Here is an 18669-nt window from a genome sequence, read left to right as displayed (position 1 = left end):
GCTGACCTCTTTGGCAAGTAAACACGATCATTTCGTTTATTTACAAACTGCTGGACAGCGAATGTTTTGTAACCGGAGATAACCAAATTCGGCAGATCACCACTTTCGGCCAAGCGAAGCAATTCCTTAGCTCTTTTGAGTCTATTTTCTTTCTGTTGCGGTGTAAGTTGTTGAACTTTTTGTAGTTTTGAAATTTCAATGGCTTTACCCCGAGCTCATTTTTCGATATTTGCCGAATGAAATATTGCGATATGTTCAGCTCACGAGCCATTTTTCGGCCACTGCGACGACGCGGGTTTCGTTCAAGTCGCTTCTTTACTTTTCGAACCATTTCTGCTGTTCATGCTGTTTTCTTCCGTCCACTTCCTTGACGTCGGTCTACGTTACCAGAATCACGGTAACGAGCGATGGTACGAGACCCAAAAGATTTATTCACATTTAAATGCTGGAGTGCCCTAACGATAGCTGCTTGTGATTTTTGCAGCCAAATATAAAGAAATCACACTATCACGCTTGAATTCCATCACGAATAACTTTTTTTCTGTAAAATTCTCACCAAAATGCTTTTGTACGCTTGTAAACAATATAATGAGCTGTCGCTGGAATTATTTTTAACAGCTGTCGGACGAGTAGTTTCCTCATCTCACAGTGAAAATTATATCTTTGCTTTTTTGTACTGTCAATTTAACACGCATCCAATCCGAATCAAAATCTTCATTTATACGTGATTTTTTAGGACCAGTGTCAAAGGAAGAATTATTCTGCACCAAATTTCATTATGAGTCTCTGAACAAGGGAAATTTGTATACTTAATATGTACCATAAAAAATGGCATACGTTTTTGTTGTGCTGATATATTCTTCCATCTTATTAATGTGGCTCTGTTTTCAAATTGGAAAATGAGGCAATCTATTTAGAATTTGTCCACAATTAGGACAGTTAAGGAGGTTTTTTTGTCAAGTATACTAGTACTATGACTCGGGCAGATAATTTGCACATTTTTCGTCAAATTGGGAGCCAACGAATTATGATTGCTGCAGTCATTATTCGTTGGCGCCCAATTGGTCGTACAAACAAACGTGTCAAAAAATTGGATTTTGTCGAGGCACCTGTCTTTCTTTAGCAAGGATGGATGTTGGGTGATTTTCGAGGATAGTATTCACTCGGGTTTATTGTATTGCTCTTGTGAGCTCTGTCTGAGGAGGACAAGTTTTAAATACAACTACATTTTTTTTGTAACTTCTTTAGTTTCCATTTCATTACTCTGATTATATCTGACGTACAAAATATTTAAATATTTTCATGATTAATTACCAATTTGTTCCCAATTTTCAATGGATAAACAAAGAACAAGTTTGTAAACATTGTTATTTTGGTAATAAATGGGAGTTAAGCTACTTTAATATTTCATCGAAATCATATTTTCATTAACATATTTTTATTTTTTATTTACGACAAAAATTAAGTTAATCTTAAATACCTCAAATGGCCACAAAACAAAGAGTAGATGTTGTAGTTTGTTATCTTCAGACAAAACTTGTCAGAAATTTACGTCATATTGAGTTTCCAGCCAGTAGGTCGGTAGGTTGGTCTCTCTCCTTGTCATTTAAAAAGCTCCGACTCACAAGGTTACTGGGTGGGTATCTTCTGCTGCTTATAATCTAAATATAGTCAACACCATTGTAATCAACATTTTGTGAAAATTAATTAATTTAATTATAATAATTTAATAATATTTTTTCAAATCTCTCGAAAATACCGGCTGAGAAGCTGCCAACAACGTTTAGCCAATGAATTTACATAATTATTTATAATAAAAAAAAATATGTAAATAATATTAATGAGTTCATTTAGTGATACCGATGCAAATTATTTGATACACACTTCAGTTTTGGATGTTATCATAATTTATGAAGGCACACACAGCCACACACACAGGGGTTTACAATAGACCAACAAAGCCTGGTATCCTTTGATGTTGGTGGCCGGCTGGGTAGTAACTTTGGCTTATGGCTACCATACTGGTTGGCTGGCTGACTGGCAAACTCACTTCAAGACATTCCACGAATTTCAATATTAGACATAATTAACTCAATTAATTTTCAGCTGAATTAAGCGGGGGAAAATCGCTCTAATGATCATTATCGCCAGAGCTGTTGTTTCCAATATTGAGCCAGAGATCTATCTTTGGCCATAAATTTAAAAAATTTGGTGTTTTGTGGCCAAAATAGCCATGGTATGTGTGTTAACAACAAATCAATGAATGGCAGTGGTTGGCGGGTAGTATTTATGGCCACAACAACAGCAGCAACAACAACAATGGAACCTTTGTATTAATTTTCGTACACACCTTCATTTCATGACATGATATTGCGGTTATGGCTTTTGATTTTCGGTTTTTTGTTGGTAAGATGAACACAATGTTCAAATGCATAGATGGTTCATCAATGGCTTTAAAGCCAAATTCCTTGAATTTCCAAACATTTATCTAAAAAAAAACCACCAAAAAAATCAAACATCTTTCCGCGATCATGATTTTGAAATGAACAATTTATTTCAATTTGCTACGAAATTCCTCTTAAATTCCCATTTAAATGTTTCCGAATGATTTATAGATTTGTATTGGTCTCTAACCTCAGTTGGGGTGTAGTTTGTTGTTATGATCTTGTATTTATGGTCCATATTTGGTCAAAATCCTTCCAACCCCACAAAATAAAAAAAGTGACCGCATTTCGATTTATTCATAAAAAAACAATTAATTGGTATTTATGCAAATGATTTACACCGCTTTTAAATCCGGCTTTAAATGGCCGGGAGGTCCACTTAGGGTTATAAGGAATTTTTTAATCCCTTGTGTTTGCATGTAAGTTGTGGTATGGTGTTCATTTTTTGCAAAGCAGACTTAGGGCACAGTGTTTTGAAATTAAGAAAAATAAATTTTGAAATAGTTTCCGAAATTTTTAGTTTTAGAAATTTTGAATTTTAAAAAATTTTGAATTTTGGAAATTTTGAAAATTTTAAATTTTGGAAATTTTGAATTTTTGGAATAGAATCAGCCATATGGCAATATTCTATGCGGCCAAATAGGGTATCATACAAATATGAGTTATAGGCCCTGGTGTCTTTGGACGAAATCCATTTCAAGCCATTGGGAGTCAATCTAGCGATGTCTGTCCGTCTATCCGTAACTCTCGAAGAGATAATCCGATTTCACTTAAAAATTTTCATGGAATTGGGCAATACCGTTCCAGACTTTCGACTTTCTGGTACACAAGTATCGGCGTTTTGAAAGTTTACATCGAAAAGTAACCATAATATAGGGAGAATATACCCCCATTTCCCCGCTTTTGAATATAATCGGATTAAGATTCCTCCGAATCCGTGTATTTTACTTATATACAGGGTGAGATGAATAAACGGCAACCAACTTCAGACTGCTGTCATTTCTGAGCAACTCGTCCGACAGCTGTTAAAATTATTCCAGACACAATAGTATCTGTTATATTGTTTACAAGCGTACAAAAGAATTGTGGTGAGAATTTTCCAGAAAAAAAGTTATTTGTGATGGAGTTCAAACATGATAGGAAGGAAGTGGACGGAAGAAAACCGGAAACATCAGCAGAAATGTAAAGAATAGACTTGATCGAAACCCGCGTCGTCGCAGTGGCCGAAAAATGGCTCTTGAGCTGAAAATATCGCAATATTCCATTCGGCAAATATTGAAATATGAGCTCGGGGTAAAGCCATTAAAATTCCAAAAAGTGCAAGAACTTACACCGCAACAGAAAGAAAATAGACTCAAAAGAGCTAAAGAGTTGCTTTGCTTAGCCAAAAGTGGTGAACTGCCGAATTTGGTTTTCCGCGATGAGAAAACAAAAAAAAGGTCTCAGCACCATCGCACTCAGCATGCGCCACCCAAGAATGGTTACAAAATGAAGTTCCTCGCTTAATTTCCAGCGCACAATGGCCACAAAATCTCCATCTCCGGATACCAATCCGTTGGACTATTGTGTCTGGAGTATTTTGGAAAGCAAGGTTGACACTAAAAAATACCAAAATGTCGATCACCTCGAGCAAGCGCTTCGCTGAGAATGGGCCAAAATACCGCACGGTGACGGTTTCATTGGCCGTTTGAGGGCCATCATTCGTGCCAAAGGTAACCAATTCGAAAAAATCTAAACTTATTTTAACATTTGATGCTATTTCCGACAATTTGTACTTACATTCAATAAAATTTAAAAAGTTTAGCGTTTGACTTTGTTGCAGTTTTTTTATCTCACCCTGTAATTGCTTATAGAAATTTATGGGTTAATGCCGTACTCAACGTGATTTTATGCAAAATTTTCTTACAAAGCTCCATTTTAGGAGGATGACATCAAAGACAAAAATATTCTCCATCAAATTCTACTATTGGTCATGGGAGAAAAGAAATCTCTATTTCCTATTTCCGAAAAAATGGGCATTAACATTCCGAAACCCCGAAAATATTCTCTAATTTTTTTTGTATCAAATTTTTCCTCAGATTTTTTTTCGACTTGAAGCCTAAAAGTAACATAAAATTTCATTTTAGACGAAAACTCTTAGAAGAAGAAATATTGTACACAAAATGTCACTATATATCTCAGAATAAACCATATATGCGTAATAGTTTTAAAGCAAATTATATTCGAAATTTATGGACTACAGGTGAAAATTATTGTTAGTTTTTATTGCTAATTTAAATAGTTTCCACACTAAGGCAAAATCTCCCTTTATACTTCAGTTTTTGGGGAAAGTGTCAAAGTGAGACTTATTCTAGATCAAATTTCACTGTGAGTTTCTGAACAAAATAAAATTGTATATTTAATATAAAACATGGAATATATACATATTTGTTTATAGTCATTTAAGGGTTAATTGTTACATTGAGTACAGTGAGTTTGTGCAAATTTTTACTACAAAACTCCATTTTAGGAGGATGACATCAAAGACAAAAATATTCTCCATCAAATATTACTATAGGTCACCAAAGAAAATGTAATCTCTATCTCCATTATAGGTAATGAAAATATTTGAATCAATATTCCCAAAAACCTCGAAAATATTTCCAATTTTTTTTATCAAAAATTTCCTTGGACTTTTTTTGATTTTAAGCCTGAAAGTAACCTAAAATGTCATTTAGGCGGAAGTTGTCAAAGGAAGAAATATTCCACACAAAATTTCCCTATATATCTCAGAAAGAACTATATATCTAGGTAGAATAGTTTCTAAGAAAATTGCATTCACACTTTATGTACTGAAAGTGACAATTATGTCTATGCTTTTTATCGCTTAGTTTAACACCCATTCAATTTGAGTCAAAAATCTCCCATTATACTTGATTTTTTCCACCACGTTTTGTAAATAAGATGATTGGGATCTCAAATTAAACTCCTTTTTTCCTCACAAAGATCCCCTCATATTTAACATTATTTATTATGACCTTATCAAAACTCCATCATCTCCAAATTATGTCATTAATCCCAACCTAAATTAAGTAATCATCTATGTGGTCAAAAATACAAGTTAGGCTGATATAGATTTATTTACTTAGATACCAACGTACCAAACACACCCTCTATAATAGAGTAATAAACAAAAGATCTTGATTCCGTACCTCAAGATGGGATACAAATCCACAGCTTAACCTATTCACGTTAATTCAATGGTGATCTTTGTACTTGAACATTAAAACGTATTTTATCTCCACTTCAAGCCAAAAAAAAAAAAAAACATCATTGCCAAACTTAAGCAAATAAATAAACCACCAAATATGTTTATTTTCACACATAAATCTTTTACGCACCTTTTGATCAAATTTGGCAAATGAAGAAAAGATAAAATAAAAATAGCAAAAAACATGGAATTCCAAATCATACATCAAACCCCGCTAGCTAACAACTTCAAACATTTACATTTACTTAAGTTGAGGTTGTTGATGGTATAACCAAGCAAAAAAACTATGTTTACACACTAAAATTAATTTTCTTGGCCATTTAAGAGAAGCAAAGAAACACACAAAAAACGCTAACAACTCTTTAATTTTGGTTTATTGGCAACACCACATAAAAAGTAAAGAAAAGTGTTTGAAACAAATCACCAAAAAATACGATGGTGTGGGTGAAACAAAAAGCAGAAACTGACAGCATTTGGTGTGGAATGGAAATTAATGGCAATTTAAAGATTTAGGATTTGGAAGATTCAGGCAAGATGGTTAAATTTTATTTACCCATCGACAATTTATTTAAGAAAATAAAAAAGTTGTTGGGGAACCATCTGTGAAAAAATTGCAATCGGGAAATATTTAAAAACAGATTCCGTTTGGGTTCTTATTTCCGGCATAGGGGAGATAAAGAAGCTAACTTCGAAGATTTGTATCCAAATTTGGCTGGAGTTTTTCTAATCCTGAGTACCGATTTCCTACAATACTATTAAGAATTTAATAATGAAACAGATTTGTTTTGCAAATGGTACACCAATGAAGACGAACTGGGATTAATATTCGCATAGCAATATTTTCTGTTGGTAACAATACAACATCTTAGAATGAAAATCACTGAAAGAGTGATTGCCTTCAAATAATTTGTCTAAGCTTCAATTTTTTGAGAAGCGAAATTGTCGTCTAGAACACAGATATTGTCAAAGTCAAGCGCCATAATTTTTACATTTTTTTATTTTATTGAATGGAAGCAAACAATGTCGGAAATAGCATCAAATTTTAAAATAAGTTAAGATTTGTTCGAATTGGTCACTTTCGGCACGAATTATGGCCTTCAAACGGCCAATGAAACCGTCACACGCTGCCCTAATGTTACTCTGTGGTATTATGGCCTATTCCCGGCGAAGCGCTTGCTTGAGGCGATCGACACTTTGGTATTTTTTAGTGCCAGCCTTGTTTTCACAAATACTCCAGACACAATAGTTCAACGGATTGGTACCCGACTAATGGCGCGTGCTGAACGCGATTGTGCTTAGTCCTGTTTGAATGTCCAAGGGCTGAAGCCCAAATGTTTGCGTGCCCAAGGCTTTAATACACCCTCCAGAATATTTTTGCGATAATATTCGGCATTTATTTTGATGCCACGGTCGATTAATACGAGCGAGGAGCGACCATCGGCCATTATGGCGGCACACACCATCACACCATCACCATGGCCGACGCTTGAGTTCTGGTGGCCAACCGAAGGTGCAAATTTTCAGCTGACCTCTTTGGCAAGTAAACACGATCATTTTGTTTGTTTACAACTGCTGGACAACGAAAGTTCACATCTTTCGGCCAAGCGAAGCTTTTTGAGTCTATTTTCTTTCCGTTGCGGTGTAAGTTCTTGCACTTTTTGGAATTTAAATGGCTTTACCCTGAGCTCATTTTTCAATATTTGTCGAATGGAATATTGCGATATGTTCAGCTCACGAGCCATTTTTCGACCACTGCGACGCGGTGGTCAAGTCTCTTCTTTACTTTTCAATCCATTTCTGCTGATGTTGCTGTTTTCTTCCGTCCACTTCGTTAACGTCCGGCTTCGCTACCAGTATCACGATAACAAACGATGGTACGAGACACAAAAGATTTATTCACATTTAAATGCTGGAGTGCTCTAACGATAGCCACTTGTGGTTTTCCAGCCAAATGTAAAGAAATCACGCTTGAATTCCATCACGAATATCTTTTTTTTGGAAAATTATCACCAAAATGCTACGGAATGTACGGAATAACAGCTGTCGGACGATTGACTTAAAAATGAAAGCAGTCTGAAGTTGGTTGCAGTTTTTTCATCTCGCCCTGTATGTATGGGTCTACGTTTTTTATAGCCCCCTTATAACTTTACCTCCGGATATTCAGTCAAAAAATTGGTATTAGTAGTTCATAATGGTTTCTAGCTCCGGTGGCAGAACGTTGAATATGTAGGTCCACGTTTCCCTATAGCGCACATATAACGATACCCACAGATATTCTGTATTTAAATGGTCCTAGTCACATATACCCACGAAATTGTTTAAAATTTGGTATTCAAGAGCATTTGGTAGATGACGATCCTCGAAGCATATGGCTCCCATATAACGGCCTCACCCACTTTATGTTTTTTTGAAAAGTTTTACAGCATTATCCAAACGGACTTACTGGTATTTGTGGTTTAAATTGGAACAGGTTTGAATTCAGATACTTTTATATAAAAATATTTTCTTTGCCCAAAGACGGTATTAAAATTTCGGCCGAACTTAAGTTTTTTTACTTGTTTCATTTTCAACTGTTCCGCCCTAATATAAGTGCAAATTCCTTGTACCTCCCTAATTTACAGCTGAATTCAAAAAGAATGCCGCTGCATTCAATTGAAATCAACAGCACCCGCAAATAACGAAACAATGAAAATAAAACATACTGATTTTGTTCATTACAGTTTGCCAGGAATAATTTTAGTTTTTGTTTTGTTTACTGCTGCTTCGGATCGTATCATTCGCTTCAACAAACGTGATCTTAATTAAAGGCAAGCAAAGTTTCTTCATTTCTTTCTCCTGTTTTTTCGCCAGCGACAATTTGCCACAGAAATCTGTTAACTACCTTTTTTTTGTTTGGCGGGTGGTTGAGTATTTCTTCTTTTGCCCGTTTTCTTCGAAATTGTTTTTGTTATCTTCAATTGAAAAGGGGTGTTGAATTGCCGGAGTTACACATATCGCCGGCACCAGCAACAGCTACATTTATTTGTCTCGATCGTATGTAAATTTGTTTCGTGTTAACATAAAATATACGTGAGCAATATAGTTGAGAATGGGGGTATTCACTTTCACATGTGGAATATTTATTTATGAGAGAAGCGCTACAACAGCATCACTGTAGCTTTTACTGAACATACCCCACATAAACATTGTTCCTTGTTAATCTTACTCTCTCTCTCTCTCCTTCCACGGTTGTGCTACTCACTTTCTCTTTTTATTGTAATTGTAGAAAACCCGTGCTCACTAGCATAAACGTGAAAAGAGCAAGAACAATAACAAGCACATAACGGAGAGAAAGAGAATTTGTCTTTTCTCTGAAAACAATAACCAGTATTGTCATAAGAAATAACATCATTTCGAGAAAAAAGCACTGTTTACTTAGAACTTAGTTGTCACTTTGTCATTCAATTTTTTGCAACCGAAGGGAGAAGTTCATTGGAATTGGAAATAAATTAGTTTTTGTACTAATAAACATAAATTGCACTTTTATTTGGAGAAAATCCCAGGAGCAAAAGGTGTGTTGATATAAAAATATATTTAACAAAATATTACTGATCAAAATATTACTACTCGTGATGAATGAGCGATTTATTGTTGGAGCCAAAGCAAACTGTTTGTGGAAAATATTGCCCATGAAGCAAATGCTATTACCGATTGGGAGAGGATCAATTGTCCGTTCATTAGAGAAATGCAGAATTCGTTGGAGTACCCCGGATAGGTTAGGTCTGAAAACAATAACCAGTATTTTGGTAAAAAGGCATCATTGCGAGAAAAAAAATATTAATTGCTTAGTAGAAGAACTTACTTGTCAGTTTGTCATTCAATTTTTGCAATCAAGGAGACAAATTTAAGAAGCGTGATAATATGAAAACTTGAGGAACAAAATGTTGCTGATCATTGTATCACTATATGTGGAGAATGTGCGATTTATAACTAGAGCCAAAATAAACTGTTTGTGGAAAATATTGCCCGCTCAGCAAGTTTTTTTCCAATTGGCTGAAGATCAATTGCCCGTTCATTAGAGAAATCTAGAGTTCGTTGGAGCACACACCGGTAGGGGATGTCAGTAAACAATAACCTGTATTCTCATAAGAAATAGTAGCATTGCGAGATAAAGGTACTGTTTGCTTAGTACAAGAACTTACTTGAAATTTATCAGTAATTTTTTTGCAACCCAGGGAAGAAATTCATTGTCAATAGAAATGAATAAATTGCACTTTTATTTGGAGAAAATCCCGGGAGCAAAATGTGTGTTGATATAAAAAGATATGTAACAAAATATTGCTGATCATTGGATCATTACTCGTGGAGAATGAGCGATTTATTGTTGGAGGCAGCAAAAGCTGTTTGTGAAAAATATTGTCCGTGTTCAATCGATGCAAGGCAGGGTCTTGCAGAATAATACTCGTAGAGAAATTGTTATTGCTGCTAATGGGGAAAAGACCAATTGTACGTTCATTAGTCTTCGTTGGTCCATCACGGGTAAGAAGTTTCAATCGTTCTTGCACTAGATCGAAATAAAAAGCCGCAATCTTACGTTTTTTTGCAGGAAGTGCTTATTTTGAAAGATAATTAGTTTTACCTTTCCACTGAATGAGTTAGTGTCTACCCTTGATCAACGTTGGGGAATTTTGCGACATTACTTCGAAAATCATGGTAATGTTGCAGAATACGTAAGAAAATTGTTTACGGACTATGGACTTGTCGCATTTGGGCACATAAAAGCCGCATGCATACATGGAAAGCCGAAGGACCCATGGTGCGTATATCCGAAACTCAGCAAGGAGTGGTAGATACGTTCGAACCATATTAAGGGAACAACATTGGTACAAACCGCACAGCTGACATTGACAACATACACATACTAAACAAAGAGGTAAAAGAGAATAAAAGGTACACACAAGAGATTTTGAGAATACAGCAGCAAACGGATCGTGCAAAAAACAGAAATGAAGACAAAGATAACATCAATGCAATTTATATATTAGCAATATTTTAGTCGTATTTGTGATAATACCATTTAGGGAATACTGTGATATTTTATTTGCCATCAAAGAGGTTGGATCGTGCAGCCGTGGTAAACATACTAGACGAAGAGATAAAACAAACTAAGAGGTACAGAGTTTGAGAATACAGTAACAAACGGATCGTGCTATAAACAGAAAGGAAGACAAAGATAATACCAATGCAATTAATATATTAGCAATATTTTAGTCGTATCTAACCATCTGTGATAAAAGCATTTAGGGAATTCTGTGATATTTTATTTTCCGGTAAAGATGTTGACTAGGGATTGTGCGTCCGTGGTAGGTTAGCCTTAATTAAGTTCAAGAGTGGCCCAAAGAGATTTGAAGGGCCCTACAAAAGTGGAAAGTAAGGAAGCTGATAAAGCGATTATTTAAGGCATAATTCTAATTCAAATAAAATTCATTTTCACATTTAAAGTATGTTTGAAAGTCTGTTCACCCTGGGAACGCACAAAAAATTACCGAAATTTTCTATTCATTATAAAAAAGAGCCAAAAATAGAAAACACTTATTAAAGCGTTTTAAAAGTTATTTTTTTAAATGTCCCGATTAGATTCTCATTTTAGTTATATAGTTTCTTTCAGTAATTAAGGGGGACAAATTAAGAGTGACCAATTTAAAAGCGGTTATTCACTGGCGTAAAATGTTCTATCTCCAAAACCGTTTTTCCCACCTCATCACTTGAGTACCCTTAATGCCAAACACTTTCAATTGAATTGCCACAAAAAATTTGTACCAAAAAAAAAAAAGACGAAACAAACATAAAACTCGTGTTTGTTATTTATTGGGTGTATGGATTACAAGCAAAAATACAAATAAGCACATACATGTACACATACTCAGATAACTGAGTTCGAACAACAATTGCGGAATTAATTAAACATTTCACTTGCAACAATCGATTTGCCTTTTTTTTCCCTGATTTTAATTTAAATTTTAAATGGAATTTTTCTGATTTCACACATTTCATAATATACTCGTAATGTGTAGCATTACTTTTAGCATAATTATTATGAAGTGAAAGAAATTTATATTGAAATCGAAAAGACCTCATCAGTGTGTATGAAATCTCTAGCCAGGCGTTGTTTAATTTGCACTATATTTATTAAAAAATATTAAAAATTCGTATGGTACAGCAATGTAAACCTCACGTTGGGCGCCATATTCATATGAATACTTTACTTTTGGCCAAATTTCATTTAGTCCATGTCTAAAAAAATCCTTAATTTGGGAAGTCATTCCTGTTTTCCTTGGTGGGTTCCGTGTCATTTTGATAGCGCGAAGGAATAGACCTGCGCTTTAATATAAGATTTAAAACGTTTATAATTTTTCTTAACGTGCAGGGTATTTCATTCTTCTGGTGGAAATGTATGAAATTATTGCTTGGGCGCCATTTGAAAACGACTTTGAAGAACCAGATATGAATATTCCAATCATAAGCTTTTGGAACTAATAGCGATTATCTCTCCTAAATTCTTCTGCCCCAACATCAGATTTAGTTCTTCAATTTCTCATCCCGGGGGCTCTTCGCAGTACATTCCATGTGAACCCCCCCTCTTTGGCCATGCCTCACATTAAAGTTCATTGCATGAATGGCGACAAAGTCTCAAATCGTTCTAAATGGATCACTTAACTGTCAATGACTTTTCTGATACTCTGATTTCATTGTTGACAATGACAACACTTCAAACGTCAAACGTTATTGTCTGTTGCTGGCATCGTTCGGCATCGGCATGGCAGGCAACGAAAAGCGCCATTTAAGCCCATGCCCAAGTATTTGAGTTAAAGATTAAACTTCGTGCATAATGCCACTTGATTGCGTTTTGCTGCTCTTGACATTCAACGTTTTGTTGTTGTCGGGAGTCATGATGGGAGAGAGGGAGAGAGAGAACGATTGGAAAAGAGTAAAATATGACAATGAAAAGTTCTGGATATGCCTTAAAAAGTAAAACTTTAAAGTGAACCGTTTGAAAGGATAACAGTCCTTCAGTGCTGAACACTGAGGAGTATGGGTAATATGGTGTTGCTTTTAACTTCAGAGTCAATCAGACATCATGGCAGCGAAAGGATATAAACTGTCTGTCTGGAAGACTGTCTGGATAGCTCTTTTTTGTTTTTTACTTCCCTGCAAAAGGAAAATGAATAAAAATCGATTTACGAATAGTTCAAAACATGCACACAAACATATCTGTTTTGTATCCTGTTCGTGCAAGCTGAAGGATTGCTGGCATGGATAAAATGCATATCCTTCTAAAGTTTTATGACGACAGTTGTCTTTGGAAATTTATGGATATTTATTATGAGTTTTTTGTTTCTTCCACGAATCGCAATGAGTAAGTCTGCATGTGGGTGGTGCCATAGGAACTCAGTTTTATTTATTCCGTCCTCCCAGTCCATAAAACTTAAGACAAAAGACTTTCGCTTTAGTAAGTAAGGAATTTGTGCGAATAAATGCATTTTCTTTGTGTCTGCTGTCGACGACAATGATGATGATGAATAATTTACATTGTCTAACTGACATTGAACATGAAATAAGAAGCAATAATCACTTAATCCGGATGATTCATTGGCACTTCCTAATCTTCAAGGAAGGAAAAAATTCAAAGAAAAAGATAATTATTTCTTTGGAACTTTAACATTTATTCAAATCTAAATGAATCCGTAAAAACTTTGAAGCAAGAGAGAGAGAGTTCATAAATAAGTTGCCCAAATAAGTTTTGGTCATGGCTTTGGAACTTGAATAGAATATTTTTTTCTGGATAAAAGAGTAACTCAGACCTGCCTAATTTCTTATATCAAAATCCAACAACAGATTTGAAATATAACATGTCTTATAAAGTACATCTTATCGTTGGGTGCCATTTGATTTCTAATTCAATGTCGATGCGCCCTCCACATACCGATTTCCTCTGTAAAATGGTTCTAACATTTATGTATCACAAGCTAAGAGTTATCTCTTGACAAACTAATTCATGGTTGGGCGCCATTTTAGGGCTGGCCACAATTTTGTGGCGATTAAAGCTTTTCTGTCATAAACTCTTAGTCTAATCCTAGTATCTGGTCGTCTTGAACTAATCTATGTGCGGGTCCGTTGTTGGGCCTCATTTTATTGATAATTTAATGTCGATGCGCCCTCTAAATATAGATTTTTTCATCATAATCTAAGAGTTTGAGCTTGACGAACAAATTCATGGTTGGGCGCCATTTTGTGGTGTTTTAAAGTGGATGATCGTCCATTCAAAGGTTTCCTGTGATATAGTGTTAGTCTAACCCTTGTTTTTGCTTGTTTGAACTAATTTATGTTCGGGCCCATCGTTGGGCGCCATTTTATTGCCAACTTTAAGTCAATAGTGTATTCTGCTCGAAATGTTTGTTATATTTTTCTATGCCAATCCTAGGCTCTGATTTTCTTGACCTATTAAAGTGGAAGCCATTGGGTGCCATCAAATCAAGTCGACTCCTTCGTGGCTCATTTTTTCCTGTGGTAAACAGCTGTTCCAATTTACGATGCCACTCTATGGAAGGGATTCACAGAATGTACAGGGTGAGATGAAAAACCTGCACCCAACTTCAGACTGCTGTCATTTCCAAACCACTTGTCCGACAGCTGTTAAAATTATTCCAGTGACAGCTCATTGTATCGTTCACAAGCGTGCAAAAGCGTTTTGGTGAGAATTTTCCAGAAAAGAAGTTATTCGTGATGGAATTGAAGCGTGATAGTGTGATTTCTTTATCTTTGGCTGGAAAACCACAAGTGGCTACTCCAGAATTTAAACGTGAATAAACCTTTTGTGTCCCGTACCATCGCTCGTTACCATGATACTGGTAGCGTAGGGCTCATGAGCTGAACATATCGCAATAGTCCACTCGGCAAATATTGAAAAATGGATAAAGCCATTGAAATTCCAAAAAGCACAAGAACTTACACCACAACAGAAAGAATATAGACGCACAAGAACTAAAAAGTGGCTTCGTTTGGCCGAAAGCGGTGAGCTGCCGAATTTGGTTTACCCGATGAGAAAACATTCGTTGTCCAGCAGTTGGAAAACAAACAAAATGATCGTGTTTACTTGCCAAGGAGGTTAGCTGAAAATGTGCACCTTCGGTTGGCCACCAGAACTCAAGCGCCCGACATGGCGATGGTGTGGGCCGCCATAACAGCCGATGGTCGCTCTGCGCTCGTATTGTTAGCAAGGACGGTTGTGGCATCAGAATAAATGCTGAATATTATCGCGAAAATATTCTGGAGGGTGTATTAAAGCCTTGGGTACGCAAACAGACCTTGTACAGGACTCAGCAAGCATCGCCAACAGCACGCGCCACCCAAGAATGGTTACAAAATGAGGTTCCTCGCTTCATTTCCAGCGCACAATGGCCACCAAAATCTCCGGATACCAATTCGTGGGACTATTATGTCTGGAGTATTTGGGAAAGCAAGGATGGCACTAAAAACTACCAAAGTGTCGATCACCTAAAGCAAGCGCTTCGCAGAGAATGGGCCAAAATACCGCAGAGCAGCATTCGGGCAGCGTGTGACGGTTTCATTGGCCGTTTGAAGGCCATAATTCGTACCAAAGCTGACCAATTCGAACAAATCTAAACTTATTCTAACATTTGATGCTATTTCCGACATTTTTTGCTTTCATTTAATAAACTTTAAAGAAATGTGTTAACATTATGGCTTTTGACTTTGTTGCAGTTTTTTTTATCTCATCGTGTATACCCTCTCTAGTCATATGGCTGAGGGTATAACACATTTTGTTTTAATGCCCAAAAATGAAATAGCACCCAATAACACCCTCAATGTCTTAGAGAGTAATATACACAGTATTCCTTGGGCGCCATTTGCTTTGCAAATTAGTTTGTGAATTGTTTCAAATTTCGTATTCAAAGATCGTAATAGGTAGTGCAGGCTATGAAAAAAATTTTCGTATGAGATTCCACGTCTTCGTATTGCCCCCATATAACGATATTCGGTATTTTGATGATTTTAGCTTTTTATTCACGGGAATTGTTTTGAATTTCGTATTTGAGGTTTTTAAATGGGTGCTACAGCCTATTACAAAAAAAATACTTATGCAGGCCCACTCCTTCGTATAGCCCCCGTATAAAGGTCATCATTTAAACGGAATGTTTTGAACATTTTCAAGTTCCTTCCAAATGGTTCAGGGTATTAAAAGTTCGGCCTGGCCGAACTTAGCTGCTTTTTTTACTGGTTTATTCTGAAATTTTGTTAAAGTGACATTTTAGATTAATTGGTTAGTCCCATGTCTGAATTAGTTATCATAAACATTAAACGTTTTCCGTTTTTTATCGCCGTAAGATGATAAAATTCCCATTGAAAAAAATTCCAGGCACTTAATTTTTAATATTTTTTCTTCACACATAAAATAAAGACCTAATTTTGATCACACCCCAGAGATTTATTAAAAGTCATAAAAAATCCATTGGTTTTATTTCAAATTGTTTTCATTCAGAGGTCAACTAGATGTCAACGGTAAGAAACTGTAAATTTGTCCCTAGGTTGACTGGGGATATTAAAAACCCATAAAACTCACTTGAATACCGTTATTTTACATCATCTCCCTCCCTCTCTCTCTTCCTTGTCGTATTAAAAACCCATAAAACTTTTTTTAACATCACTTTTCTATCTTCTCTCTATTTTTTCAGATCCAAACAACGAATTGCAGGCATTATTGAAATTAATTGCCGCTTGTTAACACCACGACCACCACCACCACGACCACAAAGCCGCTTATCTTCTGGCTCGTAATGGCAATGAATGCGAGTCAGTTGGATTTAACAAAGAATTATGTTTGGTCTAGACAATAAATTGTAAAAATTATTCGTTTTTACTCGTTTCCCCCCAAACCCCTGCCCCAACTTCGTTAACGATTATAATTTTAAAAGCGCGGAAGTAAGCAATCGCAACTAGGAACTCTAACGAAAAAAGTAGCCAAAAAATTGTTGGCGAGAACGCAAAGAAATTTTTAAGAAAACCAAACCAAAAATAAAACGACAAACATGGCGATGCTCTTGGAAGCAAGGCCATATCGACCCTTCAAGTCGAGTGAAGAATACTTGGAAGCGATGAAGGAAGATTTGGCCGAATGGATGAACACATTATATCCCGAATTGGCAATAAATGCAGAAAACTTTATGGATCGATTGGATACGGGTGTAGCATTGTGCAAGGTAAGTTGATTTAAATGAAAATGAAATGCTATTTAGTTTTTAGGAGATATGCTAAGGAATTAACGTGGTCCGAAGCCAATGACCAAAATGGTTGTAAATTTCCACCTCCGTATCAATATCAAAAGGCTTTCGAAATATATTTTTCTTTTACATTTTTAAGTAGCCCGAGGCCATTTTTATACCCTCTGCCATATGGCTAGAAAGGAGGTATATATCATTGACACAGCCAAAACGTGCCTCATCGAAATAACGTTTTTAGACGTTTTTAGGTTTCTTTGGACCAAATCCGTTCGTCCGTCTGTCTGTCTGGTTGGTACGCACGATAACTCTCGAAGGGGGCATCCGATTTGATCCAAACTTGGTACATCGTAATATTGTTATTAAACTAAGATCGAGTTCAGAGATGGGCAATATCGGGCCACTCCATTTGGTACCTCCCCAACAAAGGTGAAAAATAAAATAAAGATTTTACTACTCAGAAAGAGAAAGAATAATCCAATTTTGCTCCAACTTCTCAAATCCTAATATTTGCATCAGTGCTAGGTCAAGTGCGAAAATGGACAATATCGGTAAACTCCATCAAGTACCTCCCCCACAAAGGGTCAAAATTTTGAAAAATTATAACTCTTATAAAATGTAATATAAGAGTTCGATTGTCTTCAAATTAGACACATCACAATATTTTTATTAACCCAAAGTCTGGTGTGAAGATAGTACCTCCCCCACAACAGGTCAAAATTTTGAATAACCAAAACGATCATACATCCGAAATAAAAGTCTGCTTCTCTTCAAATTACATACATCACAAATTTTTTGTTAATCCAAGGTGGATTATATCGGTCTACTCCTTAACCAAATCGATTACAAAATTTGAAATAAGAATCCGGTTCTCCTCATACTACACACATCCCATTATTTCTACTAATACAAGATCTGCTAGGAAGGTAGGATATATCGGCCCACTCCTTCTGGTACCTCCCCCACAAAGGGTCAAAATTTTGAATATCCATGAAGCTCATAAAATGGGAAATTAACATCCGATTCCATTCAGACTTACAACTCAATATTACTATTGACACCAGATCTTTTGTAAAGATGGTAGATACCGGAATATTCCTTCTGGTACCTCCCCCACAAAAGGTCAACATTTTGAATAACCAAAACGATTATATAATCCGAAGTAAGAATCCGGTCCTCTTTATATTTCACACATCCCATTATTTCTAATAACACAAAATCTGCTGTAAAGATGGGATATATCGGTTCACCCCTTCTAGTAACTCCCTCATAACGGGTTGGAATAGCCATGAAGCTCATAAATCACGAAATTAACATCCGATTTCATTCAGACTTGGTACGTCTCTATTTTTCTATCAGCACATGATCTGTTATTAAAGAGGTAGAGATCGAACCGTTTCTTCTGGTACCTCCCCCACCAAAGGTCAAAATTTTGAATAACCAAAACGATTATATGATCCGAAATAAGCGCCCGGACTTCTTTATATTTCACACATCCATTATTTCTACCTACACAAAATCTGCTGTGAAGATGGAAAATGTCGGTGCACCCCTTCTTGTACCTCCCCATATAGGGTCAAAATTTTGAATATCCATGAAGCTCATAAAACGCGGAATTAGCATCCGATTTCATTCAGACTTGGTACATCTCAATATTTCTATCAGTACAAGATCTATTATAAAGATGGTAGAGATCGGA

At 35.9% G+C, this 18669-nt stretch overlaps 1 protein-coding gene across 5 annotated transcripts in view; it reads left to right on the top strand.

The window, feature by feature from the left end:
* Positions 1-18669, top strand: part of LOC101901389 (GAS2-like protein pickled eggs) — a 377420-nt gene that overhangs the window by 163320 nt on the left and 195431 nt on the right. For all 5 annotated transcript variants that reach the window (XR_009342326.1, XM_059123065.1, XM_059123063.1 and 2 more), the window contains one exon: positions 16428-16952. Coding sequence is in view for 4 of the 5 variants with exons in the window: in XM_059123065.1 (XP_058979048.1) it covers positions 16782-16952 (171 nt within the window). In the remaining variant the exon portion in view is untranslated. The remainder of the gene's footprint in view (positions 1-16427; positions 16953-18669) is intronic.

This window comes from Musca domestica, unplaced genomic scaffold, assembly GCF_030504385.1.
Source record: "Musca domestica strain aabys unplaced genomic scaffold, Musca_domestica.polishedcontigs.V.1.1 22, whole genome shotgun sequence".
NCBI lineage: Eukaryota > Metazoa > Arthropoda > Insecta > Diptera > Muscidae > Musca > Musca domestica.
The sequence above is the reverse complement of the archived record's forward strand: the minus strand, read 5'-3'. Positions and strand labels throughout refer to the sequence as shown.